Source organism: Necator americanus, chromosome III (assembly GCF_031761385.1).
Source record: "Necator americanus strain Aroian chromosome III, whole genome shotgun sequence".
Taxonomy (NCBI): domain Eukaryota; kingdom Metazoa; phylum Nematoda; class Chromadorea; order Rhabditida; family Ancylostomatidae; genus Necator; species Necator americanus.
This window is the reverse complement of record NC_087373.1, coordinates 36,675,210-36,703,060: the sequence shown is the minus strand read 5'-3', so window position 1 is coordinate 36,703,060 and position 27,851 is coordinate 36,675,210. Positions and strand designations below refer to the sequence as shown.

At 42.4% G+C, this 27,851-nt stretch overlaps 8 protein-coding genes across 14 annotated transcripts; 3 read left to right on the top strand and 5 right to left on the bottom strand.

Annotated features, from left to right (window-relative positions):
- Positions 1-515: 515 nt before the first annotated feature.
- Positions 516-9,314, bottom strand: RB195_012120 (uncharacterized protein; the record flags this gene model as incomplete). 4 transcript variants are annotated; one of them, XM_064193827.1, is made up of 19 exons in its annotated part: positions 791-832; positions 950-1,048; positions 2,211-2,278; positions 2,371-2,476; positions 2,913-2,975; positions 3,094-3,145; positions 3,239-3,384; positions 3,440-3,547; positions 4,983-5,092; positions 5,482-5,596; positions 5,954-6,126; positions 6,346-6,413; positions 6,497-6,588; positions 6,756-6,837; positions 7,451-7,590; positions 8,738-8,815; positions 8,869-8,979; positions 9,043-9,180; positions 9,261-9,314. In XM_064193827.1, 19 exons carry the CDS (start codon positions 9,312-9,314, stop codon positions 791-793), a joined length of 1,845 nt encoding a protein of 614 aa, XP_064051407.1. The 4 variants fall into 4 exon arrangements, with proteins under 4 accessions (XP_064051410.1, XP_064051407.1, XP_064051408.1 ...); XM_064193826.1 differs by lacking the exon at positions 2,913-2,975; XM_064193825.1 differs by lacking the exons at positions 2,913-2,975; positions 8,738-8,815; positions 8,869-8,979; positions 9,043-9,180; positions 9,261-9,314 and adding an exon at positions 516-585 and having other exon boundaries at positions 795-832; positions 7,451-7,635.
- A 165-nt stretch (positions 9,315-9,479) lies between these two features.
- On the top strand, positions 9,480-9,944 carry RB195_012119 (uncharacterized protein; the record flags this gene model as incomplete). The annotated part of the gene is made up of 1 exon (XM_064193823.1): positions 9,480-9,944. The coding sequence occupies one exon, from the start codon at positions 9,480-9,482 to the stop codon at positions 9,942-9,944; it is 465 nt and encodes a 154-aa protein (XP_064051406.1).
- A 397-nt stretch (positions 9,945-10,341) lies between these two features.
- Positions 10,342-11,166, top strand: RB195_012118 (uncharacterized protein; the record flags this gene model as incomplete). Its single annotated transcript, XM_064193822.1, has 1 exon — positions 10,342-11,166. One exon carries the CDS (start codon positions 10,342-10,344, stop codon positions 11,164-11,166), a length of 825 nt encoding a protein of 274 aa, XP_064051405.1.
- Positions 11,167-11,190: 24 nt separating this feature from the next.
- RB195_012117 (uncharacterized protein) lies at positions 11,191-11,724 on the top strand (the record flags this gene model as incomplete). Of its 2 annotated transcripts, none has more annotated exons than XM_064193821.1 (1): positions 11,191-11,724. In XM_064193821.1, one exon carries the CDS (start codon positions 11,191-11,193, stop codon positions 11,722-11,724), a length of 534 nt encoding a protein of 177 aa, XP_064051403.1. The 2 variants fall into 2 exon arrangements, with proteins under 2 accessions (XP_064051403.1, XP_064051404.1); XM_064193820.1 differs by having other exon boundaries at positions 11,230-11,724.
- A 6,101-nt stretch (positions 11,725-17,825) lies between these two features.
- Positions 17,826-25,256, bottom strand: RB195_012116 (uncharacterized protein; the record flags this gene model as incomplete). Of its 3 annotated transcripts, XM_064193819.1 has the most annotated exons (11): positions 17,826-17,965; positions 18,038-18,138; positions 18,199-18,297; positions 18,374-18,505; positions 18,703-18,768; positions 18,874-18,962; positions 23,154-23,205; positions 23,320-23,465; positions 23,519-23,626; positions 24,119-24,217; positions 25,179-25,256. In XM_064193819.1, 11 exons carry the CDS (start codon positions 25,254-25,256, stop codon positions 17,826-17,828), a joined length of 1,110 nt encoding a protein of 369 aa, XP_064051400.1. The 3 variants fall into 3 exon arrangements, with proteins under 3 accessions (XP_064051400.1, XP_064051402.1, XP_064051401.1); XM_064193817.1 differs by lacking the exons at positions 17,826-17,965; positions 18,038-18,138; positions 18,199-18,297; ... (2 more) ...; positions 18,874-18,962; positions 25,179-25,256 and adding exons at positions 22,182-22,319; positions 22,390-22,501; positions 22,939-23,042; positions 24,684-24,698; XM_064193818.1 differs by lacking the exons at positions 17,826-17,965; positions 23,154-23,205; positions 23,320-23,465; ... (1 more) ...; positions 24,119-24,217; positions 25,179-25,256 and adding an exon at positions 20,958-20,999 and having other exon boundaries at positions 18,024-18,138.
- A 78-nt stretch (positions 25,257-25,334) lies between these two features.
- On the bottom strand, positions 25,335-25,997 carry RB195_012115 (uncharacterized protein; the record flags this gene model as incomplete). The annotated part of the gene is made up of 1 exon (XM_064193816.1): positions 25,335-25,997. The coding sequence occupies one exon, from the start codon at positions 25,995-25,997 to the stop codon at positions 25,335-25,337; it is 663 nt and encodes a 220-aa protein (XP_064051399.1).
- Positions 25,998-26,127: 130 nt separating this feature from the next.
- Positions 26,128-26,904, bottom strand: RB195_012114 (uncharacterized protein; the record flags this gene model as incomplete). Its single annotated transcript, XM_064193815.1, has 1 exon — positions 26,128-26,904. The coding sequence occupies one exon, from the start codon at positions 26,902-26,904 to the stop codon at positions 26,128-26,130; it is 777 nt and encodes a 258-aa protein (XP_064051398.1).
- Positions 26,905-27,409: 505 nt separating this feature from the next.
- RB195_012113 (uncharacterized protein) lies at positions 27,410-27,844 on the bottom strand (the record flags this gene model as incomplete). The annotated part of the gene is made up of 1 exon (XM_064193814.1): positions 27,410-27,844. The coding sequence occupies one exon, from the start codon at positions 27,842-27,844 to the stop codon at positions 27,410-27,412; it is 435 nt and encodes a 144-aa protein (XP_064051397.1).
- Between the last annotated feature and the right edge of the window lie 7 nt (positions 27,845-27,851).

The window sequence follows — 27,851 nt, the reverse complement described above, 5'->3', positions numbered from 1 at the left end:
TGACAAATAAAAAATTCAACGCATATTTCTGATACACCCGTACAGAACTTAAGTAGGTCAGAAAGTTAAAAGACGGGGTGAGTCTTTCACTGGAAGACTCTATTCAGACCAAGAACCACATCTCGCCCTGCACTGCAGAGAACTCAGGATGTTTGGATACTACAGTAGTGTGTTCGGATATGCTAAATGTGTGATTACAGACGACTTACATAATAAAACGTCCAAAAATTCCCGTGATCAAGTGCTTCTGGGAATGCCTCAGAAGTCGCGTGTTCATGTGTCTTGGGATTTATCCTCTAAGTGAGTTCTGTTGTGATGAAGTGGCGTTTCCTTTTCACTCACTAATTTCCTTGACTTCAAATGATATGCTGGCGCTACTCGGATGTTTTTTTTATCCGATCCGGAAACGTATGTGCCTACGCCATATTTCCTTATAGTAGTAAAGACACTCGAGTTCATACAGTACAACTCTTACACCCAAACAGATTTTCCAGTTCAGAACAAACATAGTCGTGCTAGCAGTTGCGTACAAATCTGTGCATGAGAATTCCAGGCAGATTTGTTCTATCAATGCCACAAATGATCCTGAGAAATCAAAATCAATCGAAAGTCGATCGCATTACACAAAAGAGATTCATAATTTAAAAAAAAGATCCCAAGTACTCTTAATGTTTCCCAAATTCTTTAAAATGATATAAAACGCATGGAAAACAGCATGAAAGACGAAAAAAGGCTCTCAAGTCAGAAATAATCGTAACCACCATCTTACATCAAGAAATAACGGAAACGCTCACCTTTTCAGCAGAAGAGCTTGTTTTAACAGATCTCGAATCTAGAAAATAAAAAAAATGAAATGAAGATAAAAATAATAATAAAATGAATGCAAGCATAGTAGAAATTAAACCATTTTTTGAAGTTTCTTTCTTCTAATACTGTAACAGAAACATACCACAGTTTGAGGTTTCCCTTCTAGTACAGTATCAGTACGATGACTTTCCAGCAGTACACTACTAGTCTTTCCAGAAGACGTTAAACAATGTACAATACCCTAAATGTTGGTGAATTACTAAAGTTATCAAAGTTTTTTGGTATCAAATCAACATTAGAAATCTCCAACGGTGTGCTCCTCCTTTGTCCAAAGCTTTAGGACGGTGAGTTGGGTATGTCTTCTTTTGCTCTCACAGATAAGCATTTCAAAGACACTTTCAAAAATAGCTAGTGAAAAGAAAAAAAAACAAAATTCTTAAAAAAAACTATAACTTAATTATAATAATTTATAAAATTAAAAAAAAATCTGAGATTCTGTTTCTCTCATACACATGACCGCATTTAAAGGTATCACCCCACGAATGTGAGGTGGCACGGATTTCAGGTGGAATATTCGTATACGGCATAGTAGATTATGGAGAAGATGGTGATTCCGTCCATTTTTTCCCAATTGCCGTAAAAAAACGCAAGATGCGGCGCGTGCACAAGGCTGGCGCGCTCCAATCGAACTCGTTGTAGAAAGTAGCGCACGCACCGGAGCGCTCAAAGCCGTATCTTCCGGGCCGTTTTTTACGGTAAATAGGAAGAAATGGACGGAATCACCCTTTTCCCCATAATCTACGATCCCGTATACGAATACTCCACCTGAAATCCGTATCACCTCAGATTCGTGAGGTGATGCCTTTAACCTAATTACTATTAAACCTTTTGTAGTTAATCTGATAGCTCGAAGAAAAATTAATATCAAATAATATAATAATATATGTAGTAATATCAAATAAATGTAATATGTAAAAATATAAGTCACAGTACAAATAAATAATATCATTAACTGAAATTGTTGAACTATTGGTAAAATAATCATCATACCATATAATATCGATAATTAATTATTGTTATATCGCGTAAATGAGTTACTTGGGAAGTAAAACCTATATTTCAGTAGATATGTAACTATATTTTCTAATATATTTGTATTTATTTGCTTATTCAGCGTTTGTGGTCCTCTGGTTGTTAGATACCTGCCTAGAGACCATGATTTTAACCCATGTACCTGTATGTTTACACATGTAACCTTACACAATTTTTTTCCTTATTTTTTTGTAAATGATATTTTCCCTATATTCCTAAATATAATCAAAACGACACAAAGAAGTTCAACATTCTAATACCATCAAAAATGAACCATCTGACAGCAATTGACAGTAATTCTTAACACCAACCTTACTCAACATCAAAGGAGTGTGCGCGAATGGTAACTTGGTGCTACCGATATAAATAACAGATTCACCTGAAAATGTATAACTACAGTTCAAATTAAGCAAGATGACGAATATTTTAAGAGAAAAATGAGATAAGTAAATGAAAAAAAGACTTACTAACCCTCTATCTGACTTCTATTCAGCAAATATACGTAAATACTGGTGTTATCGTACACAACAAACGTATCGCGATCAATTGTGAACGTTTCCCATAGAGCCGATTTGTACTGGAAAAAAGGCTAAATCAGTAGAAAAATTCCTTAAAGGCATCACCCCACGAATCTGGGGTGGTACGGGTTTCAGGCGGGTAATGACTATACAGTGTCGTAGATTGTGGGGGAGAGAGTGATTCCGTTCATTTCTTCCTGCATCGGTGCAACGCACGACCCCAGAGCGTTGTTTCGTACGACTTCTATTGAAACGCTCCACATTTGTGCTTCGACCTCGCCTGCGATTCGTCGAATGAAATGAATTGCCTATCGAGGCGTCCGAATGGATTTTCCACGAATCCTAGACGGGGGCGGGGCGCAAGGGTGGTGCGCTGCAATAGAGGACGTCGTAAGGAACCGCATTCCGAAGCCGTCTGTTTACAGTGATGCAGGAAGATATGAACGGAATTACCCTCTTTCCCACCATCTACGGTCACGCATAGGTATAACCCACCTGAAATCCGTACCTCCCCAGATTCGTGGGGTGATCGATAGGTATTTCTTTGTGACTAGAAATCTAGATAATAAATGAAGAATAAATAAATCTAGACGTAATACCTAAATAAAGAATAAGAAATTGAGAAATTGAGAAGAAAATAAGAATTGCAACAAGAGTAGTTTGTTCTAAAACTCACATGAACTGCGCTACCGATAGCTGGTAACTTGTGCATTGAGTCATCCACAGGACTGGAACACAATACTATGTTGCTTTCTCAAGAATATTAGTTTTGAACAGTCTAAAGCTTTCCTCCATTTCAAATAAATTGTGAAACGTCTCACCTGTATATCCAAGTATCAGTCCTCTCATCGAGTATAGCAGTCCTAAGCCCATCCGCATCCGGATGGATTTGTCGAATAGGAGAAGTGTGACGATATTCACTAACCACACACCATTCAGCAATTGAGAAAAACACCAAGTAGCTTGCCTGAAACGGTTCTGATTGTATTTCTTTTAAAAAAATAAGAATTTAGTGGAAATACCTCTGTACTGAAAATGAGAAAATGGTTTGAAAGGGCAGCTGCAAGGAGTTTCGAGTTTCTGGATTGTTCCGGAAACGTAATTGATGGATAGGAATCAGAGTTGATTATCTGAATTACGTTTACATGTAGTGTCGTGTAACAAGTATCTGTTATTTTGAGAAACATGGAGTTATAAAGGTATTCAGAGTTAACGAACAGCTTAGAAACAAAATAAAAATAACAAAAAATAAAATAACATAACTGTAATGGAACATGTTGGGGAAATGGTTCTTTATATTTTGCCTAAGTTATTTAACTGAAAAAAGAAGTAAATGATTGGAATAACTAAACTAATTTGAGCTAACTGGTTGGATAATAATAGTAATAATAATAATCTTTTGTCACCCTTTCAACAACACTTGGATATCCAAAAAATGTGCTAATCTCACGCTTTCTTGAGTTTTGAAGATCCACGTGAGCTGTCTGGATAGTCAGTGAATGCACTTCTTCTTTCAGGAGCGCATTGATGGAGAGAAATCAAACAGAGAGTGAAAGCGAAGAAAAAGTGAAGAGAATAAGAGAAAAAGAGTTAAGTACCGATATTAGATAGCAACCACATACTTAGTAAATAGTGGTATTATAGAAATAAACATACTCTGTGAAGTCTGTGAAGGTTATTGAAATCTTGAAATAAGATCAATTTCTGCCTGCTCTTCATAACCGACGACTTGAGTAAAGCTATACGGGCTAGTCTGGTGAAATGCGGTCTCGAGGACCAAGTGAGAATTGTGGAAATACTTCCAACAAATCTCAAAAAGCAACTTGTTCGAAATAGGATGTACGATCGCTTCTGTCTCACTCCAGACTCTGTAATATGCCCATTCGGGAAGGAAGGGGACTGCATGGTCTCTGGTGTAGTCTATCTAATTTCGTGCAAAACATGTGAGGACCAATACATTAAACAGGGCGACCCCTTTGTGTTCGCATTAAAGAACATCTAAGGGGGATGAAACAATCGAATGCAGCAACTGCCCTCGGAGTTCACCGCAGACAATGTCATGAAAACGTTCCTTTCTGCATAGCTGTCACAATTCTATCGTACAAACCCGAAATTATAGCTCGAAGAACTTTAGAAGCGTTTTGGATAAATGCAAAAGGTCCAAAAATGAATAGAAAGGAAGAGTGCTTAGCCGTGATCAACGAGCTGGCTCTGTATCAAGACCTTTGCGGGTTTGATCTACGGGGTCATATGCGGGTCGCATCCTAATTAGTATCAGCGGAGCGATTGCGCCACGCGGATATCCGCTAACATCACGGCAATGCGGCTACTGAAGTATGCACAACTATTTGGGATTTTTTGTTTTTTTTGTTTCCGGGTGTAATATCCTAGGCGATGATGACTTGTTCTGGATGAGGCATTTGAGAGGATATATTACAAATGTTCTTACTTTCCAGGCTCTGACGAAGGCGACAACGCCGAAATGTTAGCCGTAATAAGGTTTGTTAACAATCTTGGCTGTTGCTTAAATTCGACTATCAACTGGTATTATAGAAATAAACACACTCTGTGAAGCCGGGCTTTTCCTTCCATCACTACACAGATATATTCATCATTAAGTTTCACATCGTTCACAGTCGATAAGTAATCGCCTTCCGCAACCGGCTGGTTTGAACCTGAATCAATCAGAGAAATCCAGTTATTTAGCGAATGCTGTTCCACACTTCGCAAATAATATAAATTTATTTCTCTAATCGAACGGCACGTTTCCATTTTACATGGAAGTAGTTGAGAACTATGGAAACGTAACGCATGGAAATCATTATGAAAATTTGTGGAACTTCCTTCGGGCAGAAAAATCATGCAGGAAGAATACGGGAAATGTTTGTAAGTAAAAATCCCAAACATTACCTTTCTTCACAAATCTCTCAAATCTCAAGAAAAGTCCAAGAAAATAGGATGTAAAACTAGCTACTATAAATAACCATAAAATTTCAGAAAAAAAACTATTCGCAATGTCTTTTATACTTCATACTATTAAAAGAGAAAATCCGTACATGCTTACCAAGCTGATGAACATCGTACATCCACACACGATTATTCGTTGCAACAGCGATGTGAGATGGACCCACAGCGATTAACGACGGCTCTATTGCTATGTTTATGACGATACTGCGCTGCTATAAAGATCACTTATTTTAACTACCATAAAAAGATAAAGGATAAAGTTGCTGGCGTTAATCAATCCGCTTGGGATGCGCCCCCACGTTCACATCAATTCAGAATCGTTTGAGGTTCACGAACGTGTAAATGGCCTATCGAATAACTTGCGGTGGCTAGCCGATGTGTCAACCCAGTGTTTTTATCCTCCCAGACAGGTCTGGTACCAATTTATCAACCCTGGAGGGATGAAAGACTTGGTCAGCGCTAGGGCGGATTCGAACCACCGATTTATCGTGCAAGCAGCGGATCCCCTAACCAACTGCGCTACACCCGTTCATACTTAACTACCATATAAAATTCAAACAATTGCTTGCCTTATCTCCTTCAGGCAAATATGTGACTTGATTTAGAGAAGACAGCACTGCTACAGTATCACCAAAAGCAGCACCCATTGAAGGCATTTTCGTCAGATAAACTGACAATCCACCGCCTCGAGCTGCTACTGCCACAAGCTGGCCGTCAATTGAGCACTCTATTTGGGATAAGTCTGGAAAGGAGAGAGGAAAAAGTAAAGCTTTCTGACTCTGATCATTATGGATAATTTTATGCTGATGTTGTAAATTTCAGACTCTGCTCGTCAAACAAAATTCAAAAAAAAAAAAATAAAATAACGTACATAGTATTATAGCTGAAAAACAAAATAAGATCGAAAAGTCTAAATAAAAAAAAAGGATATTAAAGTAGTTGACAAAACCCGTCCACCCACCCTTTTCGGTGTCCACTTCCATTATAACGAAAATGTCATTTAGTTCCCTCATCTCGCGGATTTTGATCCTTCAAATTAAAATTAAATTAAATTAAGATTAAAAATGTCCAACTTAGTTAAGTTCCTCGCGGAAATCGCACAAAACACTCACTGATGATCTCCAATACTAAGGATCTTCCCGAAAGGTTGACTAGCGGCTACAGAAGCAAGATACGTTTTGTACTCTGCTACGCTGAAGATCTCCTGAATACAAACGCAATGACTGAACTTAATAATACTAAATAATGGTAGAATTTTAAGAACAAGCTCAATCCGCAAAAACTTCAAATCTAAACTACCAAACAGCTTTTTTTCAGCTATTTGTAACGACTCATTTTCTCTAAAGGATTAAACATGCTCTTAACGTTTACCTGCCCCATCTCTGATGGATGAGCAGAAATGCACACGACAAATCCTTTTTCAAATCCAACAATCATGTAGCCGTCATTATACCTGGAAATAAAGCTTAAAAGGCTAAGAAAATGGACAAAATGCAGTTGGGGGAGAGTAGTACATTCAGTGGTTCCCTTATTTCTCGAAGTAAATAATCACATCAATAGCGGCCCTAAGGCCTAAGCATTAGTCTTAAAGGCATCACCCCACGAATCTGGAGTGGTACGGATTTCCAGTGGAGTATTCGTATAGGGGATCGTAGATTATAGAGAGAAGGGTGATTCCCTCCATTTCTTCCTAATTACCGTAGAAAACGGCCCCGAAGATACAGCTTCGAGCGTTCCGGCGCACTATTTTCCAAAAGCAGTTAGATTGAAGCGCGCCAGCCTTGTGCACGAGCCGCATCTTCCGGACAGTTTTTTTACGGCAATCAAGAAGGAATGGACGGAATCACCCCCCTCTCCATAATCTACTATGCTGTATACGAATACTCCACCTGAAATCCGCACCACCCCGATTTGTGAGGTGATGCCATTAAAGGATCTATGACATGTAAACTAAAGCTACTAAGAGAAAAAAGTAAGCTGGAGCGAGAGATAAAGGTACCAGTGAGTGGTCCAACTACATTTTTCCCAAGAAAATAAATAACTAAAATGATTTTTGTTCGACTAACCATACATGCGCAACAATAGTGCCGTATTTCTCCTGGAACTGTAGATTCATCGAATTATCGCCCTCATTTTCCGTTGAATCCTTTGCTTTATCCGTCAAGGTGGAGAGGAATAACGTCTTTTTACCAAGCACAGCGCTCACCTTAGAACACAGAATAGCTCGTGACCGTTCACAAAAGCACAACATTTTAACAATATCTTTGAGAAAGGAGGTTGCTTGGCAAGTGCTGTGGTGATACCTCCAGGAATAAAAAAAGAATAAAATTTGTAAGAATAAAAAAAGATGTAGCAATCATAAATGCGATAGTCGGAGCCGATGCTCCGACCCCTTCACATCTGGATGGGTGGCGAAATAATCTCTTTCTCTTTTGGGCGGTTAGCAAAGAGATCCTCGTCACTTGAACTGCACTCCATGGGGTAGACCTCCTTCATCTGAGGAAGGTCCGGCTCCTGCCTATCGGACCTGTGCCTGTTGCACCACCCTGAAGCATTTTTCAATGCACCGACAGCTCTGTACGTGGCCGCTTGCACAGTGTTGCACCATAAATATTTTTCCAGCAAGATTGAGGAATACTGTGCCCACCGTTGTTTAGGCTCAAAAATTTTTAGTCTTTGAGGAAAATTTGCAGAAAAACCGGGACAAAGGATTTCCAATCTTGTAAAGGCAAAGCGTTGAGAGAGATTGATCCAACAGAATCGAAAAAGATTAGCGGAAATACGATTCGACAACATTCGGTCCCACTGGGGCTATGGTCCTATTTTTCTACGAGTTTACCTGAGTGAATGAACATAAATTAGCAGAATCCTGTCATTGACTAGAAATGTTTCTACTTCAGTAAGCATTTCTTATGTTTTTTTTTTCTCCTGTTCACTCAGCTCAGGCGTTAACGAATTTCTTTGTTCTTTGACTAAAAGCTCTGTGCATTGACTTTATTTCGAAGAACAAAAGAAAAATCAAAAGCGGAGTGCGTTTATTAAGGATCAAAGGAGAAAAATTATTATACGGAGAGTTACTCGTAGATTTATCATACACAAAAATCTTGGAGAGGAATGACCGCTTCAAGACGGAAATCAACAGAAATGTACGTATGCTTGTTTGTGACACACAGTAACGATACAGTAAAGAGACTTTATTACTGAAAAATAATCTCATCTGGCAACTCATTAGGAAAGTATTTCATCCTTATCATTTTAGAAGCCTTATTAGGAGGGTCTTCCTCCTCATCTTCAACAGGCATGTCACTAGTTATTTCGGGGCAAGAATCGTTCAGACAAATATTCATGTTTACTTCTTTCTCATTGCAAACGACAAAAGCGTCCCGAATATGGTAGACACCTTTTGCGGACAGAAGCAAGAAGTTTATGAACTGGAAATGTCCATTGATTGGTTGCTGGGAATGGACGGATCAAGTGATGTCACCTGAGGACAGTCAACTCCTTTCAGGGCGTAATGTGCAGTCAATCGGTCGCCAACCTCGAAGGAAATTATGTGAAAATTTGCGTCTTTCATCAGTTTATGGAAGCGGTACAACTGCAAACGTGATATAGAGGTAGAGATCTCAGTCTTAACTGCTGAGAATTGCACAACACATACCAGTACACCGGAGTCTCTTTTTAAATATCTCACTGCTCTTGGTAAATTTGGATGTGCTTCCAGAGAATTGAAGCTTACAGTGATGTATGGTTCATCTTCGCCACCATTATCTTTTCCGGAAGTCCATGGAAATAAATTCTAAACATTTCGATATTGTTTGTGAAGGGACCAATGCTTATATTTGTCTGATCCACAGCGACAGGTTCACCGCAGCTCACACGCAATTCTTCAAATCGTGCATTACAGTCCCCCTGCTGCACACACCCGCTCATGCACACAACCGAGCGAGTGTAAAGACGTCGAAGGCGCTCTTTTACTAATTTTTACTAATTTTCACGCTGAACTGCCGAACACTATCGAGTGAACTCCAACAAGCCGCTCTATCCAGACTCCTGCGATATCTCTGTGTGCCTTTTGCTGCACTGCAGGAAACACACATGAGAGATCGGCCCGTCATCAGCATCGAAAATTACACCATATACTGCGGCAATGGTGATGAGAACAAAGTAGGTGGCTGCGCGGTAGCTGTGAGGAACGATTACAAGAACCTAGTGGAGGAATTTGGCTCAACGTCGTCTAGATGCGCCTTTTTACGACTGCGGGATCGCAGAGGACGTAAACTCTGGATCGTAAGTGCTCACGCACCTACGGAAACCGCTGAGGACAACACTAAGGACGCCTTCTATGATGAACTCAAAGCTTTGATGTCTAAAATACCAAGCCAGCAGGTGGTCATTGTTGGAATCGACGCAAATGCGAAGATGGGACTCGAACAGCAATCCGATGTGCTAGGAAAATGGTACTATGCAGCGGAGCGTACGTCGGACAACGGTGACCGTCTGGTCGACTTGTGCGAACAGACGGGCCTCATCATCGTTTACACGTTTAAGAGGAATCATTGACGCCATCAGCTCACGTGGCAGGGGTCAACCCCTTTAACGCCTGAAGAGCAGCGCAAGCGGAAGATGAAGACTCTTAAGCTTCAGCTCGACTACGTTCTGGCGAGCAACATTCCTCTTCAGATATCCGAAAATCTAGAACTGTTTGGGACGTCGAGTTCGACTCTGGCCACCGTCCAGTTCTTCTCAGCTTCAAGATACGGTTTCACAAGAGAAACCGAGGAGCTCCTCCTCAACCGAAAATCGACATGGCAGGTCGGAAAGACGATGAATGCAGAAAAAAAAATTTTCGCCTAAAAGGATACCCGATTCGTGGAGACACGCTATCATAATTCCCCTCCACAAGAAGTTATCCGTCACGGACCCCAGGAATTATCGAGGAATCTCTTTGCTGCGTGTTATGTACAAGGTATTGGAGCGCATTATCCTGGATCGACTCATTAAACGTCGCGAAGAAACAACGCGCGACGAGCAAGCTGGCTTTCGTCCTAGCCGATCTACGACTGACCAGGTGTTCATCGTCAGGAGAGTGATCGAAATCTGGCAGCGGTATTCGAAGCCAATGCAACTAGCGTTTCTAGACTTTGAAGCCGCGTTCGACTCTCCTCCTCACCGAGGCCGTCTTCTCAACGCGCTCCGCGCCGATGGAGAACCAGGAAAGTTCGTTCGCTTGCTTGATGACATGAATCAACGAACAACTGCTGCAGTTCGAACACCAGCCGGATGTACAACACCGTTTGAAGTGGTAACTGGAGTAAGACAAGGGGCAGTGGCAGGACCTTTCCTGTTCAACTTCGCAATCGACGACATTATGCGAAGAACAGTCGACCAGTGTCCTGTCGACATTGTCTTGGCACCATCAGGGTACCCTTGGACTGACCTCGAGTACGCCAACGATGTTGCTATATTTGCGGAAAAAAGTACGAAACTTCAACATGTTGTCAACTTTGCATCGAAGCTGGCTGCAGCCTATGGACTACGCCTACGCCCTGATAAATGCAAGCAGATGTGGATCTCTTCGAGACCACCAACGAGAATCAGGGTGGACGGACAACCGATAGAACTCGTCGATGAGTTCTGTTACCTAGGCTGTACGCTGAAGAACAATGGCAGCTACGAGAGAGATGTTCAGCAAAGATGCGCTAAGGCCACTTCTGCATTTAACTCCTTAACGAAATGCCTGTGGTCGCCCCTCATCACCCACGAAGTCAAGCTGCGAGTCTAAATATCCGCAATTCGCCTTATCACGATGTACGGATCGGAGACTTGGGCAGCACCATCAACGGTTATGGAGAGGCTTGACTGCACGAAACGAAAGCTGCTTAGACGGCTACTTGGCTACTTTTGGCCTAGGGTATGTCACAATCAAGATCTTTACGCAGAAATTGATGTGGTATACCGGCGGATGACACGTGGAAAACATCAACATCTTGCACCGCCATCGAAAGTGGCTAAAGTAAATCGTCTTCGCTTCTTCGGTCATATATTAAGGAGACCGGCAGATCGCTTTGTTCAGCGAGTTCTGAAGAGTTCGTCGGGTTCGAGCTGGAAGAAGCCACCTGGCCGAAAACGAAACTTCTGGACTGAGGTGGTAAAAGAGGACCTGAGGACACTCGGCGTGGATAGGCAGTTCAGGCGAGACGTAAGGTTTCGCAGAATATGGAATAGCGACGAATGGATTGATTCTGTGCAAGCTCTCGCGGAAGATCGAGAAGGTTGGGCAGAGCTAGGTTCAAGGACGGCACACCTCGGCGAAGATGCGGGTAATCGCGTCAGGCGATGACATCAGCCCGTCGATTAAGTGAGAAAGTCATTCTCGATGCTTAGGTGCGGTGGTGAATCCTCACTGCTACATGCCCCACCAACCGCCCGTCGAGTTACGGTAAACGGGCATGGCAATCGAGGATCACCTCGCAGTGAGCTTATCAGTCCCAAGTTTTAAGTAGTGAATCATGGTATATTTGACTTCTTCATTTTTCGTAGTTTCGAATCGAGGAATGGTGTTACGCAATCGTTATGACGGGTAAACTCGTCCACACCACCTATTTTGACGCTTAAAACGTATAACCTTGGCTTCACATCCGACGAGAAGACGCAGAGAAGTTTGCTTCTTCACTATGTGGCCTAACTTTGACTTCAGTCAGACGCACGCGATGACGAGACCATCTGTTCGGCCAGTTAAACTGACCTAGAGAGGAGTTTGCTACGGCCCCATAAGTTTGGAATATTTACTTCTCATAAGCAAGAACATGCGTGACCCGCTTATGCAATGACTTGCAACAACCGGCTGATATTGCAGGTCAGTATTTTTGTTCTTGTATACAGGTTTAACCCTAGTTTACCCTAAAGTGATGAAGAGGGTGACTAGCCCTGTGGCGGTTCCGAACCATCGACCTTGTAGTCGCAGAGAAGTCTCTTTGGCTGCCTGCAGAGTTCACAGCCGCGTGGGCGGCGCCCCTGCACGGGTCTGCGCTTGATGGTTACTGAGCGCCCGCAATCAACATTCACGGGAAATCCGTTTATTTTCTCCTTGGCACCTGAACTCCAAGAACAATTGTAGTAGTGTTCAGCAAGTATAAACTCACCTGGAAAAGAACTGCAAGAAGCAAGTAGCGAAACATTTCTTCGGTTGACGTTAACCAACCAGGGCCAAGAATTGCTGACCACAAAATTCTCGTACTCCTCGCCAGGAGAAGCTTTTATATTGCGGTTTTATCATGTTTCATGTTTTGTTGTGAAAGTGACTTTGTCTGAGTAGGTGATTGGTGGTAATAATCATTATCATGCTATATAGTAACGGGCTTATTCTGTCCTTTGTGTGTCGTTTCGCGTTTGCATTTCATGTTGACGATGTTTTTTGTAGTGATTGTTAGATGAGTAGATGACAAGAAAGACGAGAACATAGTCCCACACTTCAAGATATGCCTTCAAATTGCGTATGTTCCTGTAAAAACAAAAATGCAGTTTTAGTTCTATGGCAGAAACTTAACGAAAGTGTTGTTACTTCAAATTTGTATTCATTACTGAAGGAGAACAAATCAAGCAACAGAAGAAATCTGAACTGCGACATCATCTGAACGATCATTGAAATCCTTCGAAAAAGTTGTGGTGAAGTACGATATACTCGTTGTTCGTTAAAAAAAAGTCACGCAAAGCCGTAGGGTGGGGTGGGACAAGTCCCACGGCGTCAGATCAGTACATCGACAACAGAATGCGATAGAATGGAGTGACAAAAGTCACATATTTGGGGTGATAAGGGTCCGACGAATGATGTGCCCTAGTGCAGTAGGACCGCGCAATAATTCCGCTTAGATTTTGAAACTAAATGAGACGTTGCGAACCATTTTATAGCCGTACCAACTGCATATGTCGCCTTTCACTCCCATCTACCATTCCGCATATCTATTCGTGTGCATGTTTGGCTCAGGTTGGTAACATTACTTCGTAAGAAATTAGTGGAGACCGCCTGCAGACGGCTGCTTAATAGTACCTAACTTAATAGTACTTAATAGTACCTAAGTACCTTTAAATGATCTGAAATGACGACATGTTGATGCGTTTTCGCCACGAAAAGGATTGCGTCAGGCCCCCCCTGACAATGAGTTTGCCGACTTTTTCTTAACTATCCTGACATAGACAAATGTGTTTTTTTCTTTTTGGTGCACTATCTGTGTATGCGAATAAATAAATAAATAAATAAATAAATAAATAAATAAATAAACTTTATCAGTAGTAAAATAATTATGTTTACCTCATTTCATGTTAGCACATTTTTCTGCGCTGATTTTTCAAGAGAAAAGAAAGAAAAACTCGGACTACTCCGGATTCTGTTTTGAAATTGTTACCATGTCGAATGAATGTAGGTGTAAAATCAAGTGCGGATGCTCTCCAAGTGTAGCAGTTTTGATGAATTTAGGAAGGAAACTATGAAATCATTTATATTCATTTTAGCATTTCATCATTACTAGAATTTTTTCGAAAAAAAAAGGAGGAAACGTCGTTTTGAAAAGTAAAATACATATGCCCCTTCTTTCCAAACAAGTAATTCATTTTTCACATGTTGAGCTGCCGCTTTGACGACATGGCATAGCTTTTTAGTATCGCTTTCCAATGGGCGGGACCGGAGGCCGTAGACGTGCCATATCGTAATGGTGCATTAATGGGAGCAACCTTCTAATATCCTCACATACGACGGTTATACCTTGATCGGCCATCTTTGACAATATTTCATTCATTTTTGAGCTATCAAAGACTTTCTAGTAGTCGAGGAAGGCTAGGTTAAAGGGCATATATAAACGATGTTGTCGGCAAATCTGTGTGACTCTCGACACTGTCTGGATGTGGTACATGCCACTGAAATGGTGATGGAATCCAGTTAGTTCTTGAGTCTTTTTGGTTTTTTTGGTCCTCTCGGTTACCATTTTTATGGATAAGAACATTTTGCGAGCTCTTGCACTACCCTGACATGATTCCGTTTCCACCATACGCGTCTTCATGTGCGTCGCTAAAATTACGTGAGGAGAATGGGTACCAATTAAAATAAGGCTCCGAAGTTGCGCCAAGTTCCATGCTGTTGATCGCAATCATTATTTTCGGAGGGTGAATCCGAGGTTAGTTTCACTACCGGGATTCTCGGAATTACAGAGGAGTTAGGGAGTTAAAAAGGTCCAAACAAATCTTTATGCGATCTTTCTCATTTCAGGACGAAACGAGAAGGAATCCCGTCCTCGGTCAGGAGGGCTGCCAGTAGAATACTATATTCGCGGTGGTCCCTGCGATACTTTTTTAAAAAGATTTTTCCTCCTTTATTGGGCGCACTTCAGAGTAGGGCACGACAAACTTTCGTCGAATTTCCCACCGAGGAATTGCTTCAAAAAAGCAGCACAGACTGATAATCTTTTGAGACCCACGTCGTTGTCTATGTTTGGACCCTCGGTGTACCAACCAGTCTGGGGCAGGGTTACTCGTCGAAATTGCCGCATAATTTCTTCCTGCTTTCCCGACAGCAGACTATTCAGCTGTGATTTTGCAAAGCGTGCTTTTCGGGATTCGCATGTCCTCCGACAGTGATTTGATTCAAGAAAAGAGAATTCACTGAAAAAAGTGGATGGTGCTCAGCAGCCCTGCGGATTGCCATTTTCATTCCTGTCCCCTAGCACTAATTTTCTGATCCTTTATTTCCTGTTTGTAGCCCTTTTTATTTTGGTGTTGAAGTTTTCGACAACGAACTTGTGAGCTTTTTGTCGTCGAACTCTTCGTTTTTGAGTAGCAGTTGATGATAATCAAGGATTTTACAGCGAGCCAAGGCGAAGAACGGTCAGACGAGGTGAAAAGATCTCGTGAGTATCGAGATGGATGACAGGTGAGGGCAGAACAAAACAAACGACCCTACGTTTGGTGACGGAAGACTGACGAATAACAACTGTACTGTCATTAATGTGTCGCACGTTGCTCCTTCTGCTCTTGGTGTCCTGCAAAGCAATCATGTGGATTTTGTTGCACTGTGCAGCTCAGGGAATGGGCATTCAAATCCACGCCGGAGAATGCTGTTCTCGCGTTGTAAGAGAAAAGTCTCCGTGGCAGGTCCTACCTGTGTCGCCTTGGTTCAACATCAACGACGTCCTCTGAGCAACCCGAGATTTGGTCGCTTATCGCTGGTCGCTATACTGTCTGATGTTTGAGACGACATGAGAGGATTTTATTTTAGTGTGTGTTGAAATGGCAAGTAGGTGTCTCCCCGTACCAAAATCCTTACCATAGTGGGCTTAGCTTTCAGCACAGGCTGTCGCCAACCTCTATGGACCTTGTGACGTGTGTTGCCACGAGCGTACGTACCGGCGTGGCAACAAACCGAGTAAGCTGCGTCGGAGGGTTCACCTCTGATAGCGCATTTAGTCATTTCTGGCTTTGAAAATGAGTGTAGATTATGAACAAGGAATTAGTGAATAACGTCGTAACCTACTACTCGTGTCATATACATGCTGAACAATCCTTTTCTCTTCAATTACGCGTGGAAATCCGAGAGACGGATTCGGGTAAGAATCCACGATTCTATCGAAATCACAGACCTCTTGTGCTGATTTTGTCCGAGCCAACTTTCCAGCGTTGGATTATTCAATAAGTTCCAAACTGGAAATATTGATAACATCTGGTGTGTTCTCCTCACTTCCATTTTGGAAGTGAACTTCGATTTCAAGGAACGAATTGACTGCAGAAAAAATAATTGCGATGAGTACTTCTAGGCGGCGGTAGTAGTATAGTTTCAGTTCCCTTGATAGGCGAACAAACCAATACCAGGGGAAAATTTGTCTACATCAATACATGGTTCGTTAATATTGATCCCTAAGTTTTTTTTTTAAAGTTCATTCCATCGTCAATTAAGTATATAGTAGGGTCAAAACGACGTAAAGCATAGTGCAGTTGTGTACGCGGCTGCGCTCGAATCGGTGGGATTGGAATCTAGGGGGACCTTTGCTAAAACAATTTCTCGCTGTAATTCGTGGTGGTCCCGTCTCGATTTCAATCGCACCGCTTCGAGTGCAGCAACTTACGTAACTGCACCGTGGCTTCATGTCGTTTTGATAAGATAATACGTATCTACAGCCGGCGCCAAATGTGTTCAATCGAATCGGTGCGCTGCCTGCCACAACGCTCTCTCCTTCTCTCTTTTCTCCCTACTCAACACCAATGAAATGCACTCCTAGTCGATCCCAGTTTGGCGCTTTTCCTGTAATATTCCGTAGATAACGGGAAGCGCATTGTGTGATTGCAATCCTTGCAAGTCTGTAGTCCGATCTATGTACTGCTTTCCATTATGCCTCCAGCATACAGTAAACGTCTACAAGATTTATTTGTGACTCAAATCTGCACTACGTTAGAGTGGGGCTTTAAGGGCAGCATACCACGAATCTGAGGTGCTGCGGATTTCAGGTGGAGTATTTGTACACGGGATAGTAGATTATGGAGAGGGGTGTGATTCCGTCCATTTCTTCCTAATTGCCGTAGAAAACGGCCCAAAACGGAAGATGCGCGTGTGCACAAGGGTGGCGCGCTCCAATCGAACTCCTTATGGAAAACAGTGCGCCGGAACATACGCTCGAAGGCGTATCTTCCAAGCCGTTTTCTACGGCAGCTAAGAAGAAATGGACGAAATCACCCTCCTCTCAATAACCTACGATCCCGTATACGAATACTCCACCGGAAACCGTACCATTCCAGATTCGTGGGGTGATGCCTTTAAACCAACCACTTATAGCTATAGAGGCGATAGTCGGAGCCGAAGTTCCGAACCCCTTCCCTATTGGACAGTTGGGGAAAGGACCCCTTCACTTTTGGGCGAGTGACGAAAGGACCACCTTCCCTTTTGGGCGGCTGGAAAAGGAATCGTCATCACTTGAACTGCACCCCATGACATCATTCAGCTGAGAAAGGTCCGGCTTCTCAGGTGAAGGATGTCAAGTCCGACACTTATGGTAGCAATCAATGAACCAAGTTTATAAACTACATCGCCACCCAAGTTTCCAAAGAATAAAGTCCGATTACAGCTTTTTTTAACATTTGACCTCTGTAACGTGACATTTAGACATCACGATTAGCACCAGGTGTTCTATCGAAATTATTTCAACTCAACTTTCTCATCCTCACTTCTTTTTCAAATATTACCTTCTTTTGCATCTCCTACTATGTAAACTTCTCAGATAGATGAGCTTCATTTGTTTTCAGGAAATTCAAAAATTTGGAGGAGAGGAGCGGGGCAACGGGTGGGAAATGGCAGCCGTTAAAGATTTTTCCATACTTTTGATACGACATTTCTCCATACGGAAATTAGAACTTAATCCTGAAGGTGATGACGAATCGGTAATAATAGCAAGTACATCACCTTCCTTATCCCTGAAGGGTATAAAGAAGAAATCTCACAATAACGTCCACGTTCCCTCCAGGCCGCTTTACTTCGCCAACTTTCAGATCATTTGGCTCATTTGCCAACGATAACGTTTTGATTGTTTCACCATCAGAAGAAGAAACTAAAAATTTCCATCACCGTCACGTTTTCTAGTTGAATGCCTACGTACAAACACTTCATTATAACAACTTGCCAGTAATTGTACTATCATCACTACAACAGAGTATCTTATCCTGTTTAGTCATCACTACTCCCGTCACTTTCCTCTGATGTTTGCCAAGAACAGGGATTTTCCTACAACACAAGCATTAACGAGAGGGTTGAGATCAATTTTTGAAGAGATCTAGTTCCAACCTCGACAACTGATGGTTGTAAATAAATAAATTCCCATTATTATTTCCGATCACCAGCAGTGACGAAACAGACGACCATACAAGACAAAGTGGCAGCTCTCTGTAAATTGTTGAGACCTATTCCTTCATGCTCACTTATAGCACAAATCATTTTCACAAAGGAAAAAATACGAAACCTAGCCCCCATCGCCGTCTCTAGTTGTTCCGCATCACTGGTGTTGATGTTCCAAAGAATCGCTAACGATGACGAATCGGTAATAATAGCAAGTACATCACCTTCCTTATCCCAGGACATCGCAACAACATTTCTTTAAAAAAAAACAAAATGTAGCGAGGATTGAGTTTCACTTGGATCATATCTGTATTGTAAGTTCACGCAAGAAATCCGGTAGAATTGAATATCATTGTCAAAATTAGAATGAATGAAAAGGAACAAAGCACTAAGGAGCGGGAAAGAAAGTTAAATAAAAGAAACTTTGAAAATTTTCCTGCAATCAAAATTTACCCGGTAACATCCAAGACGTCCACTATGGTTCCCTTCTTGTCGTATAAGATGACAGATTTGTTGGCACTAAAATAACAAGAAAATTAAGGTAGAATTTTCAAATTTCTTTATGGCAAAGAAGAATTCGCACAATCGAAGCTAACTGTGATGAAGAACAATAGAAGAAGTCACCTTGCCATTGCAAGAGTATTCCCATTGGGACGCCATGCTATGCAAGTTTTACCCGGACCGACCGTCTCATCGGTTACACGATATAGTAGCTGAAATTACAAATATGAAAAGGTCTTTCGAAAAGTCGTTCAGAAACCTACGCTTCAGTCAATGCTTAACGGTAATTTTTCTCTCCATAATATGTAGGAAATAGTATGTAGGTCTCACTAAGCTAAAATTTACACCCTGCTTTAAAGAAACAAAATAAGAAGGAAAAGAAGCGATGCTCTAAATGCACACCAACAGGTCAAGATTCTCTTCTATGTGGGACAGAACTCCTCCGAAAAAAAGAATCGATTCCGAAAACAAAATCTTATAGAAGTGAATCATTAGTATACTCAGGTCGGAAAACCTGTAACCTTGCTCAATTGCGTAGGCGTTTAGGGCCAAAATGGTGAAGTGGAGCAAGCGGTTGCGATCAATGCGGGACACCCACTTGTTGAAAACGGACTGCGGCGATGGACAGGGTCCCACCTCGATGCAGCCACTAGCTCAATCACGCCACAGCGAGCATATCCGCTTAAAGGCAGCGTATCACGATGTCGACGTGGTGTGGGACCCACGGCGAAAACGTAGAGTTCGAGCAGCAGATTGCGCAACCCAGCGTGGTTTCGCTCATCTTTTCTAATTGTCGTTAAAAAGAAAATGGCGTGGGAACCACTATACTTGCTATGAGGCAGGTTAGAACGCGCAAAAGTAGTGTAATGTGTAAAAAAAATAACAACAACTAAGAATTTGCGAAGCTGTGGAGCTTAAGAAGTTGTTCAAAAACATAAGTAGGATGCGAAAGAGTAAAGTTAATCTCTTAATTAAATATTAATTTCCTTACACTATGGAAGAATACTCAAGTGGAGTCTTGCTAAGTCTATTCGTAGTCCAAAAACAATGAATACGAACAATGAATATGACAGAACTCCAACAAAAAACCGAACTAAAAATCGTACAATTCTTCTAGACAGCATAAAAATAACTATTTACCTTCATAACTGTCTCCTAGATGATTTCCATACGTTGGTGAGAACAACTCCAATACTTGCACTGAACGCATCTGGTGGGTTACTATGACTACGAGCAACATCACCAGGAAGCTACATGCAGCAAATATATCGCAGTAACAATTGTTCTGAGCTGATTTGTTTTCTAAACAGAAAAAATATATTGTAAAACTGAAAGCGAACAAAACTGAACAAATCAGATCACTGATATTGATTGATCCATTATTTACTCGTCCTCAGGAAACTTCGCGCAAACCACTTTACAGCACGTTCTCGCACCTACTCTTTGACCGCAATGTGTTGTGTGCGAGATGTTTGTACATGGATGTTTTACCATGTAATATCTGGATATTTTATTTTCTACTTATTTTATTTTATGAAACTTCATAGTCGTTTTCAATAAAAAAAGAACAAACTAATATTAAAGACACCAACGCTATGATCTAACATAGTTGTACTTACTTATTCGCAGACACAGTTGGTGTATTTCGAGCAAAATCCACACCAGAGTCATCAGCATCATAAATGCAACAATAACCATATTGCAAGAAAAGTGGCGTTGCAAATATAATATTTATTTATTTGAAAACACCTACAAGATGTGCCATAAAAAAACCAAGACGGAACAGAACTCACTAAAATTTCGCCCAGGTCATTCTCCTGTTAGAGAAAGTGAAAATCCCTCACGCGAGATCCTTTTCCCAAATTCAGAGCGCTACAGTAGATGAACGGATACCAGGGCTTGGGTGACCAACTTAACCCAGAACGGAGGAATCCGTCACGGACCCTGGGTCAATGGGTGGGGGGACCCGACAAGCGTAAGGGTGCATTCTAAATATACTGCAGTAACAATAAAACTAACCCATAACAACACGTTTACACTACAGCCGAGTCAAAAGGACATGAATCACGGTGCATTTGCGTACGCGCTCGAAACCGCATCGCGGAGGCAGCAGTTGGAACTGAGGTGGTCAACACATCCCAAACTGCAGCGATGGGTGGTAGCAGTACGGGTTCTAGTGCGCTGCTAACCGCTACGCTCCAGCGCACCTCCTCCAGAGAACCCGCGTACGCAATTGCACCGTGCTCCATGTCGTTTTGACCCTACTACACATTAAAAATTCTCGCAGTGTCTTATTACAGGCTTCAACACACACGGTATAGTTGACAGTTGTGTAGAACATGATTCGAAACTGAAGTCCACGCTCACTCTCTCTTATTCGGCACATGAAACCTGCAGCCAAGACGTCTTCATTTGTTGTGCAACAACTATCCTCAATCTCTCACGGCTGACCATAACTGCGATCGTATCATTTCAGAGCAGGTGGTGCCGGGTTTCCAGGTCGATGGGATGGGGCTAATGGTGGTTAGTGGTTAATTTTGATGATAAAAAGTGATGACCTTTGCTGGCACCAATTATCGCTGCATACCGCGATGGTCCCACATCGATCTCAACCACTAACACCACCACGACGCAGCCTCTCGAGCACCTGCGCCGACGTTCTTGTCGTTTAAATCTCTGTATATCATGGGGATTTAATCAGACTGTATCTCCATACTGTATAAAAATCGATAAGGTATTGAAGTAAAGATGAGCCAGTTAGAAGAAAACAAGTTCGGAGCTTATCTGAATAACTACCATAAGTATGAAAGCACCGAACACACGCCACGCGATGTTGAGACGTCCGAGATCCTAATGTTCGCGAATGTATTTCTTAAAACCTACGTCTATACAGAACCATACTCCATCCTCTGTCTCACGCTTTCCCACTTTATATTACACATTTATGCTATTCCTGCTTAATTTAGTTCGAAGTTTATTGTCAACATCGACAATGTTCCCCATTCTATTCGAACTCGTGATGCAAATATGGTTTAACGTTTTTACCAATGTTCACTGAACTAATATGCCTCAACCAGATGCGACTATTGTATACTACATATGATTTTCAAAGTCGACACCACATACTACTCCCCGGAGTAAGTTGCGCTCCTTGTTTTTAGTGTAAATTCCCTTCAAGATGCAACAATACCCGAAGCAAGTGCTGTTCACGTGATCACCGCTATCCCATCAAACCTAGTGAAAAAATAAATAACTGCAAGGATCTCCCTAAGGATTAATCATCGGACGCAGCCGTCAAACAGTTCTCACTTTAAAAAACTACATCAAAACAAAAGTAAGGAAGAGAACAATATGTACGAATGTGTGCATGCAAAGTATACGTGTACATGTATACAAATCACAACAATTTATAACAAATAAACAAAACAACTTTATGAGATGAGCGATGCAGCAGTGGCAGACTCGTACTTCCAGGTTGCTGGGAGTTGGCGGCTTGTCTTATAATAACGAGCCAGACGGTGAATTCTGGACTCGACAAGAATCAGCCTGTACTTTTCGGGAGCCATGCCCTGGATGAGGTAAACCATCACTTACAACTGTTTTGAATATTAAAATTGAAACAAGTTCTTAAACTCTCACATTGGCCTTGAGAATACGGAAAATCTTGTTTCCAGTAACACGGCGCAGTTCATAGCCACTTAGGACTAAAGCCATGACTCCACGAATGGCATGGATTTTCGCTGGAGTATGCCTATACCGGGTCCTAGATTATGAATACAAGGGTTGTTCCGCTCATTTCTCCCTGCACCACTGTGAACAGACGGCTTCGGAACGCTTTCTTACGACGTTCTCTACTGCAACGCGTCACCCTTGCGCTCCGTCCCTGGCTGCGATTCGTCGAATGAAATGAATTGCCTATCGGGCGTCCGAATGGATTTTCGACTAATCGCAGGCGTGGGCGGGGTGGAAGGAGGCGCGTTGCAGTAGAGAACGTCGTAAAAACTGCGTTCCGGAACCGTCTGTTTACAGTGATGCAAGGAGAGATGAGCGGAACCATGTCTGTATTCATAATCTACGACCCAATTTAGGTGTGCTCCCACGAAAATCCATACCACGCCAGATTCGGGGGATGATGACTTTAAAGAGAGGAATGAGATAAAGTCATGAGGAAGGAGAGGAGTAATTAACCCTCTATCTATTCTATTCAACAAATACACGTAAACGTTAGTATTATCGAACACAACAAACGTGTCTCGATCAATTGTGAACGTTTTCCATAGGGCCGATTTGTACTGGGAAAAGGCTAAATGAGTAGAAAAAATCCTTAATCAGTAGATAATACCTAGAAATCTACCCTAATTAAAGAATATTTTGCAACAAGAGTATTTTATTCTAAAACTCACATGAACTGCGCTACCGATAGCTGGTAACTTGTGCATCGAATCATCGACAGGACTGGAACACAATTCTATGTTACCTTCTACTTTACCAACAATATTTTCTCGAGAATATTAGTCTTGAACGGTCTAAAGCTTTCCTCCATTTCAAATAAATTGTGAAACGTCTCACCTGTATATCCAAGTGTCAGTCCTCTCATCGAGTATAGCAGTTCTGAGCCCATCCGCATCCGGATGGATTTGTCGAATAGGAGAAGTGTGACGATATTCGCTAACCACACACCATTCAGCAATTGAGAAAAACACCAAGTAGCTTGCCTGAAACGGTTCTGATTGTATCTCTTTGAAAAAAAAAGCCGTTTTGGAAATACCTCAGAACTGAGGATGAGAAAATGGTTTGAAAGGGCAGCTGCAAGGAGTTTCGAGTTTCTGGATTGTTCCGGAAACGTGACTGACGGATAGGAATCAGAGTTGATTATCTGAATTACGTTTACATGTAGTGTCGTGTGAGTTACAAAGGTACTCAGAGTTTACGAACACCTTAGAAACAAAATAAAAACGTAGTTACATAAAAGTAATGGAGCAGGTTGGGGAAATGGTTCTTTATATTTTGCCTAAGTTATTTAACTGAAGAAAAGAAGTAAATGATTGGAATAAACTAAATTAATTTGAGCTAACTGGTTGGATAATAATAGTTATAATAATAATCTTTCGGTACCCTTTCAGCAACACTTGGATATCCAAAAAAACGTGCTAATCTCACACTTTCTTGTTTTTTGAAGATATAGGTGAGCTGTCTGGATAGTCAATGAATGAACTTCTTTTCGGGAGCGTATTGATGGAAAAAAATTAAACAGAGGGTGAAAGCAAAGAAAAATTGAAGAGAATAAGAGAAAAAGAGTTAAGAACCGATATCAGATAGCAACCACATACTTAGTAAATGCTGGTAATATAGAAATATACAAACATACTCTGTGAAGCCGGGCTTTTCCTTCCATCACCACACAGATATATTCATCATTTAGTTTCACATCGTTCACAGTCGCCTTCCGCAACTGGCTGGTTTGAACCTGAATCAATCAGAGAAATCCAGTTATTGTTTTTTGAAGAAAAAAAATGTCTAAAACAGCGCATATAGGTACTGGTAATGGACAAAGCGGTGGAACTCTTTAGCGAATGCTGTTCCACTTTTCGCAAATAATCCAATTTTATTTCTCCAATCAAACGGTACGTTTACATTTTACATGGAAATAGTTGAAAACCATGGAAACGTAACGCATGGAAATCATCATAAAAATTTGTGGAACTTTCTTCGGGCAGAAAAATCAAACACGAAGCTACATACGGAGAATGTTCGTAAGAAAAGATCTCAAATATCAACTTTCTTCACAAATCTCTCAAATTTCAAGAAAAGTTCTCAGAAAATAGGATGCAAAACTAGCTACTATAAATAACCATAAAATTTCAGAAAAAAAAACTATTCGCAATGTCTTTTATACTTCATACTATAAAAAGAGAAAATCCGTACATGCTTACCAAGCTGATGAACATCGTACATCCACACACGATTATTCGTTGCAAAAGCGATGTGAGATGGACCCACAGCGATTAACGACGGCTCTATTGCTATGTTTATGACGATACTGCGCTGCTATAAAGATCACTTATTTTAACTACCATAAAAAGATAAAGGATAAAGTTGCTGGTGTTAATCAATCCGCTTGGGATGCGTCCCCACGTTCACATCAATTCAGAATCGTTTGAGGTTCACGAACGTGTAAATGGCCTATCGAATAACTTGCGGTGGCTAGCCGATGTGTCAACCCAGTGTTTTTATCCTCCCAGACAGGTTTGGTACCAATTTATGAACTCTGAAGGGATGAAAGACTTGGTCAGCGCTAGAGCGGATTCGAACCACCGATTTATCGTGCAAGCAGCGGATCCCCTAACCAACTGCGCTACACCCGTTCATACTCAACTACCATATAAAATTCAAACAATTGCTTGTCTTTTCTCCTTCAGGCAAATCACCTTGATCACCTTGACTTCCGTTGATCTTCGAATTGGTCGAGCGGGCGCCAGTAATTCTTCGTGAAGAAATCTGACCATCGGGTCGGCGGTCTTCCTGTAGTGCGCTTAATATCACGGGAAACCCATTCGCTCACGGTTCTGGTCCAACGGTTGTCATTAAAGCGCATCACTTCCGGCGCACAGCGCATGTCCGGCCCATCTTATTTTACTTTCCTTGGCAAACGCGGTGGCATCTCTAATCTTCGATCGCTGACGTAGGAGAGAACTTCGAATCCCGTCCCTCACTTGCGTGAAACGGGATACTCCCAGCATCACTCTCTCAATTGCGCATTCAATGACGCTCACCACGTTTTCTTCCTGCTTGCGAAATGCCCAGGTTTCCGAAGCATAGGTCAAAGTAGGAAGTACGGTGGTGTTGAAGGGGTGAGCACGGAGCCGGGTGTTTCTGGTCTTCTTCACTACATCCTCAATGCTCTTGTACGCTCCCCAAGCCGCTCGTCTCCTCCTGCCCAGCTCGGGGGTCAGGTCGTTCATCATGTTCAGTTCCCGACCCAGATACACGTAGCTGGTGCATTCGGATATGTTCGTTCCGTTGAGCGTGAATGGGGCATCCGAGACCCATCCGTTCCGCATAAACATCGTCTTTTGTAGATTCAGCTGAAGACCGATGCATCCACATGTTTCGTCGAATTCTATCAGCATTCGTTCCGCTTGGCTGACGCTAGGTGTTATCAGTACGATGTCATCACCAAACCGCAAATGGTGTAGCTGCCGACCATCAACCTTAACTCCCATGTCGTCCCATTCCAACTTTCGCATTGCGTTCTCGAGGGTGGCTGTGAATATTTTGGGTGAAATTGTATCACCTGTTGGACCCCTTCAATGATGATATTCTTGTAGAGTGGCGAAATTCCTATCGTGAAGTTACTGTACAACTCTCGAAAAACCTTTATGTACTGAATAGGGACGCCTTGGTTGTCCAAGGCATCAAGACCGCTTCCGTCTCAACAGAGTCGAAGGCCTTCTTTAAGTCGATGAAGGTGAGATAGAGCGACATCTTATACTCTCGTGATACCTCGTTGAGTTTCGAAACAGTGTGGATGTGTTTAATCGTGCTGAATCCTTTTCGAAACCCTGCTTGCTCGCATGGCTGTCCTTCATCCAAGACTTTTTCAATCCTATTAAGGATCACTCTTGTAAAGAGCTTGTAGATGACGGACAGTAAGCAGATTGGGCGATAGTTGCCGATGTCATGTGGATCTCCCTTTTTATACAGCAACACGGTCTTGCTGGTCTTCCACTGTTTGGGAACCTTGCATTCCGACAGATAACGTGTAAAGAGCCTCGCCAGGGTGTTGGTGAGTACTGGCGGAAAGTCCTTCAGTTGTTCTGATCTTATTCTGTCTGGACCGGGAGCCGTACGATTTCTTACCGACATGATAGCATGTCGTATTTCAGACGGGAGAACCTCTAGAATGACATGCCTGTTTTCCCTCAGATGGTGAGAAGGCAAGTGGACATGGCTGTCGAAGAAATCAGAGTAAAAGTCGTGGATGATTTCCTCCATCCCCCTTCTCGATGCAATGGCTGTTCCCTTTGGGTTCCGGAGAGCAGTCATCCTCGTCTTGCGACTGGCAAAGTCTCGACGGGCATAGCGGATGCTTTTCCCCGCCTCTGCAGCTCCAGCCAGCACTTCTGCTCTTCTCTCTATAAGGTCTTCCTTCATCGCCTCTCTGCAAAGCTTCGCGAGCACGGATGTGAGTTCTTGGTTCCCCGCGGCTCGTGCTGCTCCACGCTGGCGTATCAGCTCAAGACTTTCAAGAGACAGGCGTCTCTTGGTGGTTTTAGAAGGTTTCTCTCAGCCTTCTTCGCGCAGTCGTGAAGGTGTTCAACGAGCCGGTCATATTCCTCGTCGATGTTGTCCGTTGCGGAATCTTCCCAAAAGCCGGCTAACGTAGCGAAGAGATCCCAGTTGATGATAGTTCTGGGATTTCTCCCTCTGAACTTGGCGGCTTTCTCTGCTCTCCTTGTGAAGGAAAGTCTTCCTCGGAGGAGGCGATGGTCCGATCCCGTATAGAACTTTGGTAAAACAGCGACAGCCGTCAGGCAGAACCTTTTATTGACGATGATGTGGTCTATTTCATTACGGTACCCTCCACCGGGTGACTCTCACGTCCAGCGTAGAGAGGAGGGCTTCTGGAATTGCGAGTTCCCATGGATGGTCTTAGTCGTCATGATGAACTCGGAGAGTCTCTCCCCCTGGTCGTTCCATTGTAGGCCGTGGGTCCGATGTGAAGTTCCTCCGGCGTTCTTCTTGGGCCAACTTTGGCGTTGAAATCGCCAATTATGACCTTGTAGAAGGCATGATCTTCTCGGTAGAACTTCTCCAGGTCCACATAGAAAGCTTCGACTTCTTCTTCACCGTAGCTTGATGTTGGAGCGTAAACGACGAAGATAATCAAAGCTGGTGTTGGACCACATCTTCTGATCCGCAGACTTCCGATTCGGGTCATAAGTTGTTCGAAAGAGTCGAAGTTCTTTGCCATACTTGTGTTGACGAGGACGCCAACTCCTCCAACACCTCTACTGTCGCATGTTCCTAAAAACTGTTCTTCTCCAGTTTCATATACGGCGTTGAGATGGTGACGTCGTCTCTTCTCGGTCATTCCGATG